Below are 16,176 nucleotides of genomic sequence, written 5' to 3'. Positions count from 1 at the left end.
TTATTTTTCAACACATATCATGATACATATCTTGTATAAAGTCTTGTATAAAACATTTCATTCCTTGGATATAATGACTTCTCTGGAATTTCACAATTACTGTAAAGTTTTATATATTCAGATTTCAGTATCTTTTTTTAAATCAGAGTATTTTATAGATCACCTTTCAAACACCCAAAATCAAGACTTTCAAGGTATCTTGCACATGAAATAGTTTTCTAATTAATCTACATATATTAATATACATACACACATAAATATACATGTATATGTATATATTTATATGTAATATATATTATCTGAGCATTCTAAACCCTGGTTTCCAAATTCTAAGTGAAAAAGATGTATCTGTGTCAAGAATAACTTGAGGAAAAAATTTTTAATGCAAAATGAAAATACCTTTGCAAGTCTTCTACAATCAAATCCAACACAGTTCTCATAATCAGAAGTGCAGTTGGTGAGGCAAGGTCACACAATTGAACACAAATACGCCGTAACATATGTTGAATGGGCTGGCAGGTTGTGCCAGAGAAAGAGCGAACTATTTCTTGGAGCAACTTTGCTTGAACATGAAGGTGCATGCTCCACAATTTTCGGGTGTTGAGTGCCACTGATATATCATGTGGCTCAATAACCTGTTAAAAAAGTATATTGTGTGTGTACGTAGATTTTTTTAATATTTATTTATAGTCACAAAAACTGTTCAGGAAGAACTGTTATGAAAAGAACATCTTTACTACATGCTTAAAACATTCTTCTATTATACAATTAAACATTTGCTTGAATTCAATGCATCTAGAAAATCTTATTGTTCTCAGGTTAGCAGTCAGTAGTGCAGAGTCCATTGGTGAACCAACTTAGTTAATGGCAAATTCTAACACATGATAAAGGGAAAAAAAGGATTTAAAAATAACAAAAGTACAAGTATACAGAACAGCATAATAAAATTCACATTAACAAAAATTTATTCAAAATGTTGCCCCCGTATTTCTTTAATGACCAACTTGCTTCAGTTTTATCTCACCCTCATCCAGTTATTTTATGTCTTTTTTGGGGGAAGGGGATGAGGGTTGTGGGTTTTGGTTTTTTTTTTTTTAATAACAAAATCATCGGCTTTTTTAAAAGTGTTACTGCAGTCATTTATAAGATGCATGTTATATGGAAGTGATACCTGAGTTGTTTGCATGGGCAATGGTAGAGGCAGCAGCTCTGAAAGTAGTATGAGTCCAGAAAAAAATCCTTCAGGAACCTTCAAGATTGAAGAAAGAACTTCTTTTAACATTAAAGACCAAGTATTATTGGCCAGAGTCTCTTCTGAGATTGTGAGTTTTTCATTAACTCCTTGTGTAAAAGTCAGTAAGATATCAATGATATCATTTTGAATTTTCTGTTCATCACTATCCAAACGACCTGAGAGAGGGATAGAGCACAGGAGCATGTGTAAAGTCACAAGTGCTGAAGGAACACGCATGTCCTTAAACTCAAAGGATCCACCTCTCAGGAGCTCCGTTAACATAGTTTTAAGAAGAGTGAGCGTGCAGCGAGCCATTGAAATAGTAGTAACTCTGTGAAGGGTAGTCCCCATGTTGACATGGAGCCTCCAAGGCTGAGTCAGAATACTGTTCAATTTTTGTAGAACCCGAATAAAGGTGTCCATTCCTTCAGCAGAAAAAAGCTGAATAACGGCAAGGTTCCATTTCAGGTCTTTCTGTTGACCTTTATATAGGATAAGGGGAGAAAAAACTAATTACTTACATGTTAATAATCAGTTAAGATTTTTGAATATTTTATTTAACAAACAACAGTTATACTAAACTTTAAAAATAGTTTTTAAAGTATAATAGGCATATTACCTTCAACAGGAGGTGGTGGACATGCCACATTACAGAGAACACGCAAGGCAGTGGTAAGGCCAACTCCTTCCGGGGTCATCAAATTATCAATATTCTTGAAAAATAAAAATGAACAGAAAAGTTTAATTTCTTGATGTTTGGATATGAATCAAGAAAAAAATTCCCAAGAAGGCATTAACTAAAAATATGAGCTTCATGTTAAGCACTTACACCATTTTAAGTTTCCCAAATAAATTTAAAACATGAATAAAGCTAATGAAGTTTTTATAAATTATTTTATAAAATCAATTAACTGCAAAGTTCAAGTGTATTAAAAAGTACAGATTAAAATGAAAGTAGCAAATGAATGAGTACAAAATGAATGAATACAAAAATGAATGAGACACCCTGTATTAAGAATTTAAAATAGATGTCTAAAAATTTAAAAATAAAAATAAAAATAAAAATAAAAGAATTTAAAATCATTCTTTTTCATATACTTTCTATATACCCTTCCCCCAAAAAATGAAGCAATGACTGATTTTACAAAGCCCTGTGGATACAAAACCTCTTTAAAAACTGAGGAGGCAAAAGGGAATGTTTTAGCACTACATAACATGCACTCGAATGCAGATACACGAGTACCGCCACAACAGGAATCTAGTTGTGATGACCAGTTAGGGCATGGTTAAAGGAAAAAGAAATAGAGTTGTCTAAGTCCTTAGCACCTGCCTATGCTATGTTTCCCGACAACAAATAGTTGTTTAAGTTTCTTTGTTTTTGTAGTTTCCACAGAGCGGCACAGACGGTTTTGAAAAAATTCTGAAAAAGTAACATTTTAGGGGCGCCTGGGTGGCCAGTTGGTTAAGCATCTGCCTTGGGCTCAGGTCAGGGTCCTGGGATCAAGTCCCACATCAGGCTCTCTGCTCAGTGGGGAGTCTGCTTCTCCTTCTCACTCTTCCTCTATGCTCTCCCCCACTCTCTCTCTCTCTCAAATAAATAAAATATTTAGGAAAAAAAAAAAGAAAGAAAGAACATTTTTAAATGTTACTATTACAGCTCCTAACCCCCAGAGGAGAAACTTAAAAAGAAAAATAAGAAAATTCCTTTCCCCTATACATTTTTTCTAATTTCTTCCTTGCTGTCTTTCCACAATTCTACAAGTTACATAAAGCAGCATGGAGCACAGTGAGAAGTTTCAATCTCAGATCAACTATTTTTGGTATATCTTAGAATGAGAATCACTTATTATTAACTATAATTAATAGATAATCATTTACATAAAAATCAAAACTCTTAAATTACAGCATGTAATTTAAATTTGGGGAGCTAAACTTTTTATTGGTTAAAAACTTTTACCCAAGCACATAATCTTTATTGGACACCTTATACATTCTTCTGACCATGCACAAGTACCCTGAACATATGACCATCTAAATTTATAGGATCTAGTGTACTTCTGCCAAATAAAAGATGAATATATGAGAAGCTCTAGATGACATCTGAGGCACAGAGTAAGCAATACATAAGAATATAATGGCACCACAGGAGGTAAAAGTACTCTTAGGAAAGATGGAGTAAAAAGAAAAGATAAGGGCCGACAAGTCAGTAAAGAAAAATCTAAAGCACATAAACCCAAAGAGTACTTGGTCGCTATTTTAATAATACACATTTCAACTCCAAAACCAAGATGTGTTACACACACACACAAACAAATATACACAGCTCATCTGTTAAATGAAAGAGGAAATAATTCAAGGTCCAATTCTCTCTAGCTTAAAATTTTGTATGCACCTATGACCACCTTTAGTCCTTCTTCCTATGCTACACTAACTTTTAAAACTAATTAACAATGCAACAGTTTTGATGAATTTTTAAATTACTAATTACTTGAATTGTACATGAATTTTTCAAATGTACTATTATGATACAGGATTTTCAACTTTTATGACTATTTGTAGATGTGACTATCCCAAATTAACAAATTTAGAACTAGGGGGCATCTGGGTGGCTCAGCTGGTTAAGAGACTGCCTTCAGTTCAGGTCATGATCCCAGGTCCTGGGATCGAGCCCCACATCGGGCTCCCTGTTCTGCAGGGGAGCCTGCTTCTCTTTCTCCCTCTGCCTGCCACTCCCCCGGCTTATGCTCTCTGTTAAATAAATAAAATCTTTTAAAAAAACAACAAAAAAATTAGAACTAGCTCCCACTGTAATTATCTAAAATTGACTCTTGTAGATTTTCACCTAAATTCTGAAAGAAGTTCTTTTTCACTAGGGTTTAACTGATACAATTATACGTCAAATTATCAAAGCATTTAACTTTAAAAGGATATTGTAGGGATGCCTGGGTGGCTCAATGGGTTAAGCCACTGCCTTCGGCTCAGGTCATGATCCCAGAGTTCTGGGATCGAGTCCCGCCCGCATCAGGCTCCTTGCTCAGCAGGGAGCCTGCCTCTCTCTCCGCCTCTGCCTGCCTCTCTGCCTGTTTGTGTGCTTTCTCTCTCTCTCTTTCTGACAAATGAATAAATAAAATCTTAAAAAAAAAAAAAATAAGGCTGTTGTAAAGATCATCAAAATGGTAGGTATTATTACTCCAATTTGAGAAAAAAAAAAATAGGACAGATCTGGTAGTGGAAGCAGTAGAGCAAGTGTATTCACACATACACTCCACCACACATACCAATCTGTACCACAACGTCTAGCAAATCAATCAAGTACACTTAAAAATTACTGCATTATCTACATAAACGATTTAATGCAATATTACTATATTTGGAGCCACACAGTTCCATAAAATGAAGGCACTTTTAGGGGTGCCTGGGTGGCTCATCTGTTGAAGTATCTGACTTCGTTTCAGCTTAGGTCATGATATGGAGCCCTACACCACGCTCCCCATGCAGTGGGGAGTCTGCTTCTCTCTCTCTCCTCTCCTCTTGCTCATGTGTGTAGGCTCTCTAAAATAAAACAGTCTTGAAAAAAAAAAAAATCAAGGCACTTTTAGGTTTTACTTACCTGTTTAACATATTCAATTAGGTTTGGGATGCAGTTAATTTCAAATCTAAGGTTTTTCAGAGGTTCAAGCCACTTGCCAAGTTCTTAAAAACAAAAACGTCATTCATAATATAATATTTTAAAATAAAAAGTCTTTATAACAAAGGAAGTAAAGGTATTCTTTTCCAAAGAATATTATCAGATTCATACTGATCTCAATAACCTAAACTTCATACAGGGATAAACTTATGTCTAATTCTCTAAACAAGCCTTAAAGTGAAATGTAAATGGGCTACCTTTCATTACAGGCTTAGAAATAAGAAGTGACCATTCTTAGTTACTTGGTTTCTAAACACTTAAGTGTTTTCACGCTTAAACAGGACCATCAACTTACAACATTAAAAAAAGTGTATAAAACTGACTACTTATAAACTAACATAATAAAAGTGTTTATTTACCTAATGCTGCCGCCACTTCCCACACCCCCAAAAAACCATGCACAAAATTTATTAACTTCTAACAGGATCAGTCCCATGAGAGGGAGGTTGGCTGAGTGATATTTCTCTTAGCAGGAATTTTAAATTTTGCCAATTTCCTAATTTACCTTTATAAAATTAAAAGTAATCATTATCATCCCAAAATAACAAACTTTGCTTAGAAAACAATCACAAATGAAATATACCATTTACCACAACTGAATTCAAAATTCTACTAGAAAAAAACGAACAATCAAAAAAAGTAGAAACAGACTCATAAATATATAGAGAACTGGTGGTTGCCAGAGGGGAGGGGTATGGAAAAATGAGCAAAATGGGTGAAGGGGAGTAGGAGGTAAAGGTTTCCACTTACAGAATGAGTAAGTCATGGGGATGAAAGGTACAGCATAGGGAATATAGTCAATGGTATAACAGTACTGTATGGTGACATGGTAGCTCTACTTAGGTGAGCATACCATAACTGTATATAATTGTGGAATCCCTATGCTGTACGACTGAAACTAATGTACATTGTGTGTCAACGATATTTTAAAAAAAGAAAACTGAGTGGAATAACATAGGAAAAAAAAATCAACTAGAAGCTATGCTATAACACCCATACTTTATTACCAAAACTATTTTAAGAAAAGCATTCTAATGTAAAAAAGTGATATGCTGGGCGCCTGGGTGGCTCAGATGGTTAAGCCACTGCCTTCGGCTCAGGTCATGATCTTGGAGTCCCAGGATCGAATCCCACATCAGGCTCCCAGCTCTGCGGGGAATCTGCTTCTCCCTCTGACCTTCTCCTCTCTCATGCTCTCTCTCTCAAATAAATAAATAAATAAAGTCTTAAAATTAAAAAAAGAAAAAGTGATATGCCTCAGATGCCTGGGTGCCTTCAGCTCAGGTCATGATCCCAGGGTCCTGGGATAGAGGCCTGCATCAGGGTTCCTTTCCTGCTCGGCGGGAAGCCTGCTTCTCCCTCTCCCACTCCCCCTGCTTGTGTTCCCTCTCTCGCTGTGTCTCTGTCAAATAAATAAAATCTTAAAAAAAAAAAAAAAAAGTGATTTGCCAGTTCCTGACACTTTTCAGGAATAACTAAAGGAAACTGAAATATAGTCATGTCTCTCCTCGGTTCTACAGTTCTCCATGAGGATTATTACAACTATGTATGTCTGAGTATTTTTCAAGTGTGTTTTTAAGTTAACTCTTTCATATATACAGCATATATTGCCCCACTGAAAGATACAAGAAAAATAATAAAACAATTATGTGTACCCATCACCCAGAATAAGTAGTAAAGAATTGATATCTTTGAAGATGCTGTGTGTCCTCCTTTTATAAAAGCACACTACAGGGAAAAAAACCTATTTCCTTCATGAGAGGTTGAGTTTAACTCATACTTTTTACTGGTGGTATCACACATAAAATTTAAGATTAAAAAGAAAAAAGTCAGGAGCACCTGAGTGGCTCAGTCGGTTAAGCATTCAATTCTTGATTTTGGCTCAGTCAGGATATCAGCGTTATGAAATCGAGCCTCTCCCTCCAGCTCTGCACTTAGTGGGACTCTGCTCAAAATTCTTTCCCTCGAGGCGCCTGGGTGGCTCAGTAGGTTAAAGCCTCTGCCTTTGGCTCAGGTCATGATCTCAGGGTCCTGGGATTGAGCCTCACATCAGGCTCTCTGCTCAGCAGGAAGCCTGCTACCCTTCTTCTCTCTCTGCCTGCCTCTTTGCCTACTTGTGATCTCTGTCAGATAAATAAATAATAAAAAAATAAAAAGATTCTCTCCCTCTTCTTCTGTCTCTCCCCCACCATCCCTCCCCACTTACAGGCTCTCCCAGAAAAATAAAAAAAAGAAAAAAAGAAAAAGAAAAGAATATTTACAATATTCACTCAATGTTATCAAATTTTTTACTTAGTAAGGTTAGAAAAAAACCAAAACAAAATTTTAAAAACTGTGATTAGATACCTTCAATTCTTCATGACTACTAATATAAGGTTTGCCATAAACTTCATTCAACATATTTATATTTATATACTTTAGAAAATAGTGTTCATATTCATTATCCTTCACTTTTGACGATAGCATATATATGTTAACCAATGACAAATGGATTTCTAAATTGTATTCAGAATTTTTATGTTCAAAGGCTTTTTTTCCTTCACATATCATAAATGCTTAAATAACTTTAAGTACCATACCTTGTAATTTAGCATTATTTTCATCTGCTTTACAAAGCTTCAAGAGAGATGCTGCATGCTGTTCTAGCATTTGGACATCACTGGAAGACTGAACCACCACCAAAATAAGTATGCATGCATAATTATAAGCTACTGACTTCTTAGACTTGGAATCACTGAAACAAAATAAGGTTTTAAAGTTTTTGGTATGAAAACAATTTTTCCAGGAACAGTTTAAACATTATTTTCTATTTGGATTTAAAGAAAAAAACCAAGGAATTTTACAATGAAACGTGACTAACTCCCTGAAGACAAGAAACACCTCCAATTCAGTTGGAAACACTACTTAATAGTATATAAATGAAGCATAGGCATCACAATGCAAAGTGAAATTCTTTTAAGCTCAGAAGAAAAATGAAATGTTAACAAGTATACTTCATTAGCAATGAAAAATTCGGAAGTATACTTCAATGGTCTCCTTTAAAATGTTTGTTCACTCTTGATAAGTAGGAGTAAGTGTCATGAATCAAACTACTGCCATCATCACTGTCTTCTACCTTAAAACTGCTGAGGTAGAGCTATGTATGGAAGCCACTGCCTTTCATGGTTCCCCCAAAAGACCTCCTTTGTTCCCCCAAGGAGTCATATCAAGACCCTATTGTAAGGCCAGTTACCTGGATGTCACTGTTTTGTATGACATGAGCTAGGAAGAGCATGTTTATCTCCTAAGACACTAAACATCAATCCTCTGCCCTACTGGGCAGCTATTAAAAACTAGGCATTCTAAATCCCCTGCCCCCATTTAGTCACAGTACTTCTGAAACCAACAGCAACATAGTTTAAACATGAGGGAAAATTCAAGATAGCTAGATAGTCCTCATTACTCTGCAAATACACATTATGGTGTCTTAGGATTCCCCTACACACAAATTAGCAAGGGTTCTACAGCTGTAATCTAGTCAACATCCAGGGGAAACTGGAAGAAGCTGCTAAAAGATCCATTTTGTTGCTTTACAGACATATCTTGTATTTTAGAAATTTCTATCATTCTAATCCTTAATTAACAAATTATGTATTATGTCAAAAAATAAATGTAATGATTTTTACTTTCAAAGCAACATCTTTTAAGAAACTAGCCCTTTACTGATGCAGTTTTCCAGTATGAAAGAAATAAGGAGTAAAAAGAAAATTACCCTAAGGCTTCTTTGGAATAGTACTCCATCAGAGTAATAAGACTTTGGAGATTTTTCTCAAGACTGAAAACATGGCCAACAGCTGATCTTCCCACAGGATTAAAAGTAATCAAATAAAGATTGTGAAGGGTTCCCAGGAGATCTGAATGGTCAGTTTCTTCACTGGCTGTGCAACGCTGAAAATGGCTGAAGAGTTCTGTAATACACTGTAATGTCTGTGTTGAGTCCTGAAGCCACAAGGCAAATGCATCGTCAATAACACCATCAGATTGAAGACCCTCCTCTTCATCTTGATCATAAAGGTGACACAAAGCTCGGATCAACAAATTTGTGGCTTCATATTCCGACATAAAAAAAAGAAGACCCTTCTGTGACTGTGCAAGAAACTTTAAAACATCTTTTGTGGCCTGCAGCACACCAGGGTGGGCACTTGTTACTGGAATTGACAGAAGCAAGGTAACCAACTCCAAGAAGTGATGACTATGAAGATACCTATAGAAAAATTAATTAATATGTGAGACATCAGTGCAAAACATTCTTCATTTACTCAGTATTCATTAGACAGCAGAGGTATAAAAATTTTATTGACCATAATCCTTACCCTTAGCAATATACTACTTTAACTAAAAACATAATGTGGCAGCAAGTCTTCTTTCCACTGGGTCAAGTAAAAGTAAAAGTTATGTGAGGCTTTTTTCTAGTTAACATTCAACAGATATTTGACATATAACCGTTAACAAGTCTTCTCTTTCTAGAAGCAACCATGACTTCAAATTCTGGGTCTTCTTTCCAGACGACTTACCAAATGTTCCTTTTCACTATGGTCCTACTCTACACATGTTACACCAGTATATCTGAATTAGTGCACCTAGGAAAAATATAGTACATACACTATAAAAAAGTTTATTCATATTTACTATAGGCAGTATATCTGAATTGCTACCTCTAGAGAAAACAAATTCAAATTATCAATTTTTAGAATTTGAAGAGTTAACACTCCCATACACAGCACTTTTATCAGACCCAAGAACCATTTTTTAGCATATATAGTCTTAGCAGAAAAAGTGTGAGCTTACTCAAGACCCCAAAACAGACACAAATGCTAATGATATAGAGTATTTTCACTGTCCTAAAAATATCATGCTCCACCCATTTGTTCCTCTCCCTCCCCCTAACCATGGCAATCACTGATCTTTTTACTGTCTTCCTATTTTGCCTTTTTCAGAATGTCCTATATTGGGGATCACAGAGTACGTAACTGCCTCTTATATTACTCCTTAAACTCAGGCTTCTATTTAAGAATAATAAACATCCCCAAGTAACTTCTTGCCTATTAAGGCAAACAGAACCCTCAAGAAGACAAAAACCCATGACTACTATGCTCAAAGAGTATCTTTAACCACCTTGTGGAGTGTTCAGAAAATAATTAACACTGCAGACCTCAGACTACTTATATTCTTAAGAACGCCTTCTTACAAGACAGGCCCTTGATTAGTGTCTGAGAACTTGGATTTGAGGGAGGGTTCCCATCACCCAACAGATAAAAATACTGACTATGCCTCAACTATTTATGCAAACAATATGGTTTATACTGAACACCTGCTTTCCTTCTGGGAGGCTGGGATTCTGTTACACAGTAGATATTGGGGGCCTATGTGGCTATCCTCCAATAATAAACTCAGATTTGAGATTCTATAGGCAACATTTCACACATATTCTTTACTGGGGGAATTAAGCAGGTCCTATGTGACTCCATTGGAAAAGGACTCTGGAGTCTCTGACTGGTTTCCTCAGGTTTCTCCCCATGGACCCTTTTCCTTTGCTGATTGTGCCTTGTATCCTTTTGCTGTAAAAAACCACAGTTATGAGTACAGTACTGAGTCCTTTGAGTCCCACTGGCAAATCCTAAGAGTAATCTTGGAGACTTACACAGAGGGCATTAGAGCCTTATCATCACTTCAAACTAATCCTTCCAAAATCCAAAATTATTTCTCCTTTCAAAATTCACTGCCCCTCCTAATTTACCAGTTTCTGTCAATAAAACCCCAGTTCTAATAATTACCCTAGCTAGAAACCTCAAAACATTTTTAGCTCCTTCTCACTTTCTCTTAGCTATTAGGTCCAGTTGCCAAGTCCTAGTAACTGCTCTTTCACAAACTCTCACTATTAGCACCATTGCCTATAAATGCTACTATATTAGGTAAGTACTTAACACAGTACAATCTAGGCTGGCTCATCGACTTAATAACTCAACTTCTTTTCCACTGCAATACATCTTACAACATGTAACCTTAGAATACTACTTTGATACTATCAGATCTACTACGCTGAAATAGTCAAGATCTTCCCATATTCTAAAAACAAAATCCAGGGATGCCTGGATGGCTCAATCAGTTAAGTGTCTGCCTTTGGCTCAGGTCATGATCTCAAGGTCCTGGGATCAAGTCCCCAATTAGGTTCCTTGCCTAGCAGGGAGTCTGCTTTTCTCCCTCTGCCTGCCATTCCTCCTGCTTGTGCTCACTCTCTCTCTCTCTCTCTACGGAAATAAGTAAAATCTTTAAAAAAAATAAAATAGGGGTGCCTGAGTGACTCAGTTGGTTGAGTGCCTTCGTCTCAGGTTATGATCCCAGTGTCCTGGGATCGAGCCCCACATCGGGCTCCCTGCTCAGCAGGAAGCCCGCGTCTCCCTCTTCCTCTGCCTGCCACTCATCCTGCTTGTGTTCTCTCCTTCTCTTTTTCTGGCAAATAAATAAATAAATAAAATGTTTTTTAAAAAGATAAAAAATAAAATAAAAATAAATAAATAAAAACAAAATCCAAATTCCTTAGCATAGCATTCAAGGCCCTTTACTTCCTCAAGTCTGATAACTGAATGTACCTTCTCCAGTTACAGAGGAGAAAATAATACTTAATAAGCCTTTAATTACCAGTTACCCTTCAGAGGCTGAAAGCATTACTCCACTCCTTAGAATCACTACCCTAATTTATCCTCAGTGTCTAACCTCACCTCTTACTTAAATGAAGTGATCAGTGCAAAGTGCCTTGGCTCCTTTACGGTCTCCATATTACAAATGTATCTATATTTGTACACACAAAAGATTTCTTTTCTTCTGTTCAAAACCAAACCCCCACACTTATACTCTTGATGTCATCTCCAACCAGACCATGCTCTAGCATTATCATCTTTTGTTCTTCAAAGAACTCAAACTAAGGCAAGATCTAACAGTTCAGTTAAAAACAGGAATGAATAGATACAGATTTTATGAACAAGCACTCTATTTTCTGTTAATGCAGAATGCTCCAAATCAAGGCAATAATCAATCACAGAAATAAGGAATAACATATTAAAAATGTCATTTTTCCCATTAGCTAGAAAATTATTAACAGGCAAAACGCAAAAAAAAGTATCAAAAATTAAAACAAAATTTAAAAATCTACTGTGGGCACTGATCTTAATAATGGCAAAACTCTATCAACAAATAGAGTTAGATAGGGGCATTTGGCTGGCTCAGTTGGTAGAGCATACAACTCTTGATCTCACAGATGTGAGTTCAAGCCCCACAATGAGCATAGGGCCCACTTAAAACAACAACAACAGAGTTAGAGATCATAAATAAGTGGTAACTGAAACTTAAAGATATTTAACCAGGTCTGTAAAATTAAATTAGTAAAATATAAGTTTAACTTGCAATGTTAAGAGAGATAAAATACAAACAGGTTCACACAGAAAAGCTCTCTCTTTCCTGGGCCATCCTCTTGTACCACACCACCTTCCCAGAAACAACTCTACAGTTCCTCATTTATTCTTGCTCATAGACAAGCTTATCCAAGCAGTGTTCTTGACTTTGATGATCACTATCTTTAGCTTAAAATGCTTTTACTACTTTAAGTGCTAATAAAATATAGCTCTCCCACAGTAGTATACTTCCCATTTCACTACAACCTACTTTGAAATACAGAATATCCTTACACAGATATGCACTGCTTACAAATGAAAAAAAAAAAAAAAAATCAACCACATAAAACTGCCTGCAGTGATCTGTGAAGTGTGTTTTCCCAAACCAAAAATGTCTTACCTGAAGAGAACAGGGTATGGATCATCCCTTTCTGGAGGTCCAGTAATACGTGCCATTGTTGGGAAAGACTTAACAGGTGGCTGGATCATTGTGTGAGGTGCAGTTTCCATTAAATGGAAAATTTCTTCTAGGAGATTAATAAGCTTTTCTATTTCCCCTTCACTTATATTTGAGGATTCCAAAAGATCCAAATCCATTGAAGCCTCTACCTCATTTTCATATTCTGGGTTTGTTCTCTCAAGTCCAGTATCTGTATCATGATCAGGTTCACTGTGGTTCGGAACAGATGAAGTCTTCTCTGCTAAATGGTCACCAAGTCTTTTAATCTCTGACAAGATTTCATAGAAATGGCACTTCTGAAGAATAGCTGAACCAGCAGTGACAACTCTCACAGTCTGATCTAAAAGTATGAGCTCCAGGAGTTTTTGATAGCCACTTTTTTCATTCTGCCTACCTCTTAAAAAAGCTTCCATTCCTTCCGTCATACTAATGACACTGTCCAAAGCTTTAAAAGCATTTAACTTAAGGGAAGATGAGACATGATCAGCAAACAGAAGCTCAAATAATCCATTGATTACTCCTGCTTGTAGCAATCCCACGACTCCTTGAGACCCACATTCTGCTAGTGAGGACACTAATTTGGTCCCAGCTTTGAGTTGTCGGACATTTAAGGCAATGGGCTGGCGAAGAGCTACCTGTAAATTTAAAGCTTGCATGGTCCAGTCGACCAACTGACCAAGAGAGTCCTGTTTTGTGTTTTTCAACTGCAAATAACTTAATCCTTTTATTATTAAACTTGGAATTTCTTCTAAAGCTGTTACCCATTTTGCACCTCTATCTTCCTGATACAAATCTAATAGTTCAGTTAACTTCACTGAAGCTTCCACTGCCCCTGAATTTTCTTTATCTGGACCTTGATCTTTCATTCTACTGATTTCAATTTCAAAAGAAGTCTTGTAGGGACAGCTGAAGTATAAGAGTGGTACAAGCTCCCTGTCATATGGATCATATGTCATAGGAGGAACTGAAGCTAAGTCTTCAGGAGTGTATTCAACATCAAAATTCGGATACTTAAAGGTTTCACGTTCCAAGTCAGCAATTCCATCTTCATCACTGGAAATTTGTTCATAACCATCATCCCCTGAAAATCAGTTCAAATGATATTTAAATATTACATCACTGTTGTATAATGCCAAAAATCTAATCAAAAAATATTTTATTTAGTAATATGGCAAAAATATAAAAATTAATGATTTTTTAACAAAATTAATTTCTGCCCCAATACCTTATCAACAATTATCAACATCCTGTAATTTCTAATAAAATAATTAATGAGAAACTTCATAAGCAAAGTCTTCTATCTGTTCAACTTTACAACTAACTCTACTGCAGATACCTTTTCCTCACAGAAATAAAATTAGAAATGTCATAAAGTAACAAAAATACATCTTCAAAAGGGAAGAAATTAACCTTGCTCTCATGAGAGTATTTTTAAGCATTTTTAACATGGAAAAAAAATTGATGGGAAAGACTATTAAATTTAACTAATAATGCCAAAACCAAACCAAATATTTTCAATGAAAACATTTTAAGTTTTTTTTAACATTAATTTCATATTCCTGAATTTTTAATTCTCTTCATTTACCTATCACACAGTTTCCTAGGTCTGTATTTTATTTTTATGGAAAAGTTGTTCACTTAAGATGCTTGGCTGGGCCAAAACAAAGCTTTCTTATCATTATACAGGTGCAACCTTTTTCTCTAATTAAAAATAAAAATTAGATTAGAGAGAAAACCTGGTTTTACTTTTTAACATTGCTATTGCCTGGCTGTGGGGAAGCTGGCATGAGTAATAACAGTCTATGTAAAAAAAGGAAATGTTTCTAGAGTATTCCTCCAGCATCAGCCATCTTTTGACTTCTTTTGCTCAAAACAAGTTAGCCTTAGCCATATACTCATCATATCTGAAAAGATATGGGCTTACAGAGGCCTAACTCTGGTATAGGCCAAATATCTTCTACTAAAAACTAAATTAACTAGTCTCTTTGTGTCACCTTTCTACAAAAATGATTAAGAAAACAGCCTGCCAGGAGCACCTGGGTGGTTCAGTGGGTTAAAGAAAACAGCCTGCCTGAAATCTAGCTACTATTTGCCAGTCAAATACAATAAATATAAAAAATATTATTTGCTAATCTGGGAATAGGAGAAGCTAAAAAATTATCACTAACCTAACTATTCCTATTCTATAAAGGGCCCCTGTGATACCAAAATCTAATTTCAATTTCATGCAGAATCACCCTCACCTTCACTATTTTAGAAAAAAACAAGGCAGTTTCTATTAAGCTTTTCAATGGGCCAGCACCCTATTGCTATATGGGGTATGTCATTTTACATAAATGCTTTAATATTACATGCTATTTCTTAGACAAAGTAAGAGTCAATTGGCTTGAATATCTCTCACTTCTTGCTTTAAAAAAAAAAATTAAGCCTAGTCAAAGGACTGCATCATGCTGTCATACAACCTGTATAGTTCACATTCTTTCCCCCTGAACTTCTAAAAATGTAGCATTTTGCTAAAATATCTGGGTGGCAGATATCTTTAGGAATTCCATCCAGCTTACAACACCACGCCTTACTCTGAAAATAGCCCACCAAATCTCTAATTATCAGGTATTTGCAATGTGACCTTGCTTCCCTGGCCAAAACTTATGGTACCAAGGGGCAACCGATATTTTAGCAAGTCAAACAATCTTTCTTCCAGGAAAATGCAAGTAAGACTGAGCTACAACCAGAAAGTTCAGGCTAGTTGGTTAAAAAGAGGAGATTAAACCTGTGGGGTGAACAGGGAAATGACAGCTGACAGAAAAAAGTGAAACATAAAACATAAATAGTCAAGTCTTGAGGCCCAGCTACAGTCTATCCTTTGAGTTTCTTAAAAGCCATTTACCTTTGCTCTAAATTCTCTTGCATTGCTCAAAGCTACATCAAGTTAATTCCTTGTACCTAAAACCAAAAAGTCCTAATAAATATAACCCACCTTCACCTTCTTCATCCTCTTCACCATCTTCCTCTTCATCATCTTCTTCTTCCTCAGGGATACTGTCTACCGTATGGCGATCATCCTCATCGTCATCCTCTTCTTCCTCTACATCCACATCATCTTCATCATCTTCTCCTTCTTCTTGCTGTTCTTCTTCTACCTCTCCTTCATCAGAATACTGCCCTTCCTGGGGAACAGAATTCCGATCAGGAGAAATGGGTTCAAAGTAATCTTCTCTATGAGAAGCATCCTCTTCCTTATCACCAGACACTGAAAAAATGAGATTTAAGAGACAGATTATTTTAATGGTTTAAATAACATGAGGTAGCAGACTGGATACTGCAGCCACTTAATGACCTTTTGGATGATTTAGCTCATCTATACCCT

General features: G+C 36.0%; 1 protein-coding gene across 1 annotated transcript in view; it reads right to left on the bottom strand.

Annotated features, from left to right (window-relative positions):
• VIRMA (vir like m6A methyltransferase associated) overlaps positions 1-16,176 on the bottom strand; it is a 58,390-nt gene that overhangs the window by 20,537 nt on the left and 21,677 nt on the right. Inside the window, exons 7-14 of the mRNA XM_082722809.1 lie at positions 15,787-16,059; positions 12,750-13,890; positions 8,674-9,165; positions 7,502-7,656; positions 4,845-4,927; positions 1,854-1,947; positions 1,172-1,716; positions 400-635 (exon numbers count right to left, since the gene is read on the bottom strand). Coding sequence (XP_082578935.1) covers positions 400-635; positions 1,172-1,716; positions 1,854-1,947; positions 4,845-4,927; positions 7,502-7,656; positions 8,674-9,165; positions 12,750-13,890; positions 15,787-16,059 — 3,019 coding nt within the window. The remainder of the gene's footprint in view (positions 1-399; positions 636-1,171; positions 1,717-1,853; positions 1,948-4,844; positions 4,928-7,501; positions 7,657-8,673; positions 9,166-12,749; positions 13,891-15,786; positions 16,060-16,176) is intronic.

This window comes from Mustela nivalis (genome assembly GCF_964662115.1).
Source record: "Mustela nivalis genome assembly, chromosome: 2".
In the NCBI taxonomy this organism is placed as follows: Eukaryota; Metazoa; Chordata; class Mammalia; order Carnivora; family Mustelidae; genus Mustela; species Mustela nivalis.
The sequence above is the reverse complement of the archived record's forward strand: the minus strand, read 5'-3'. Positions and strand labels throughout refer to the sequence as shown.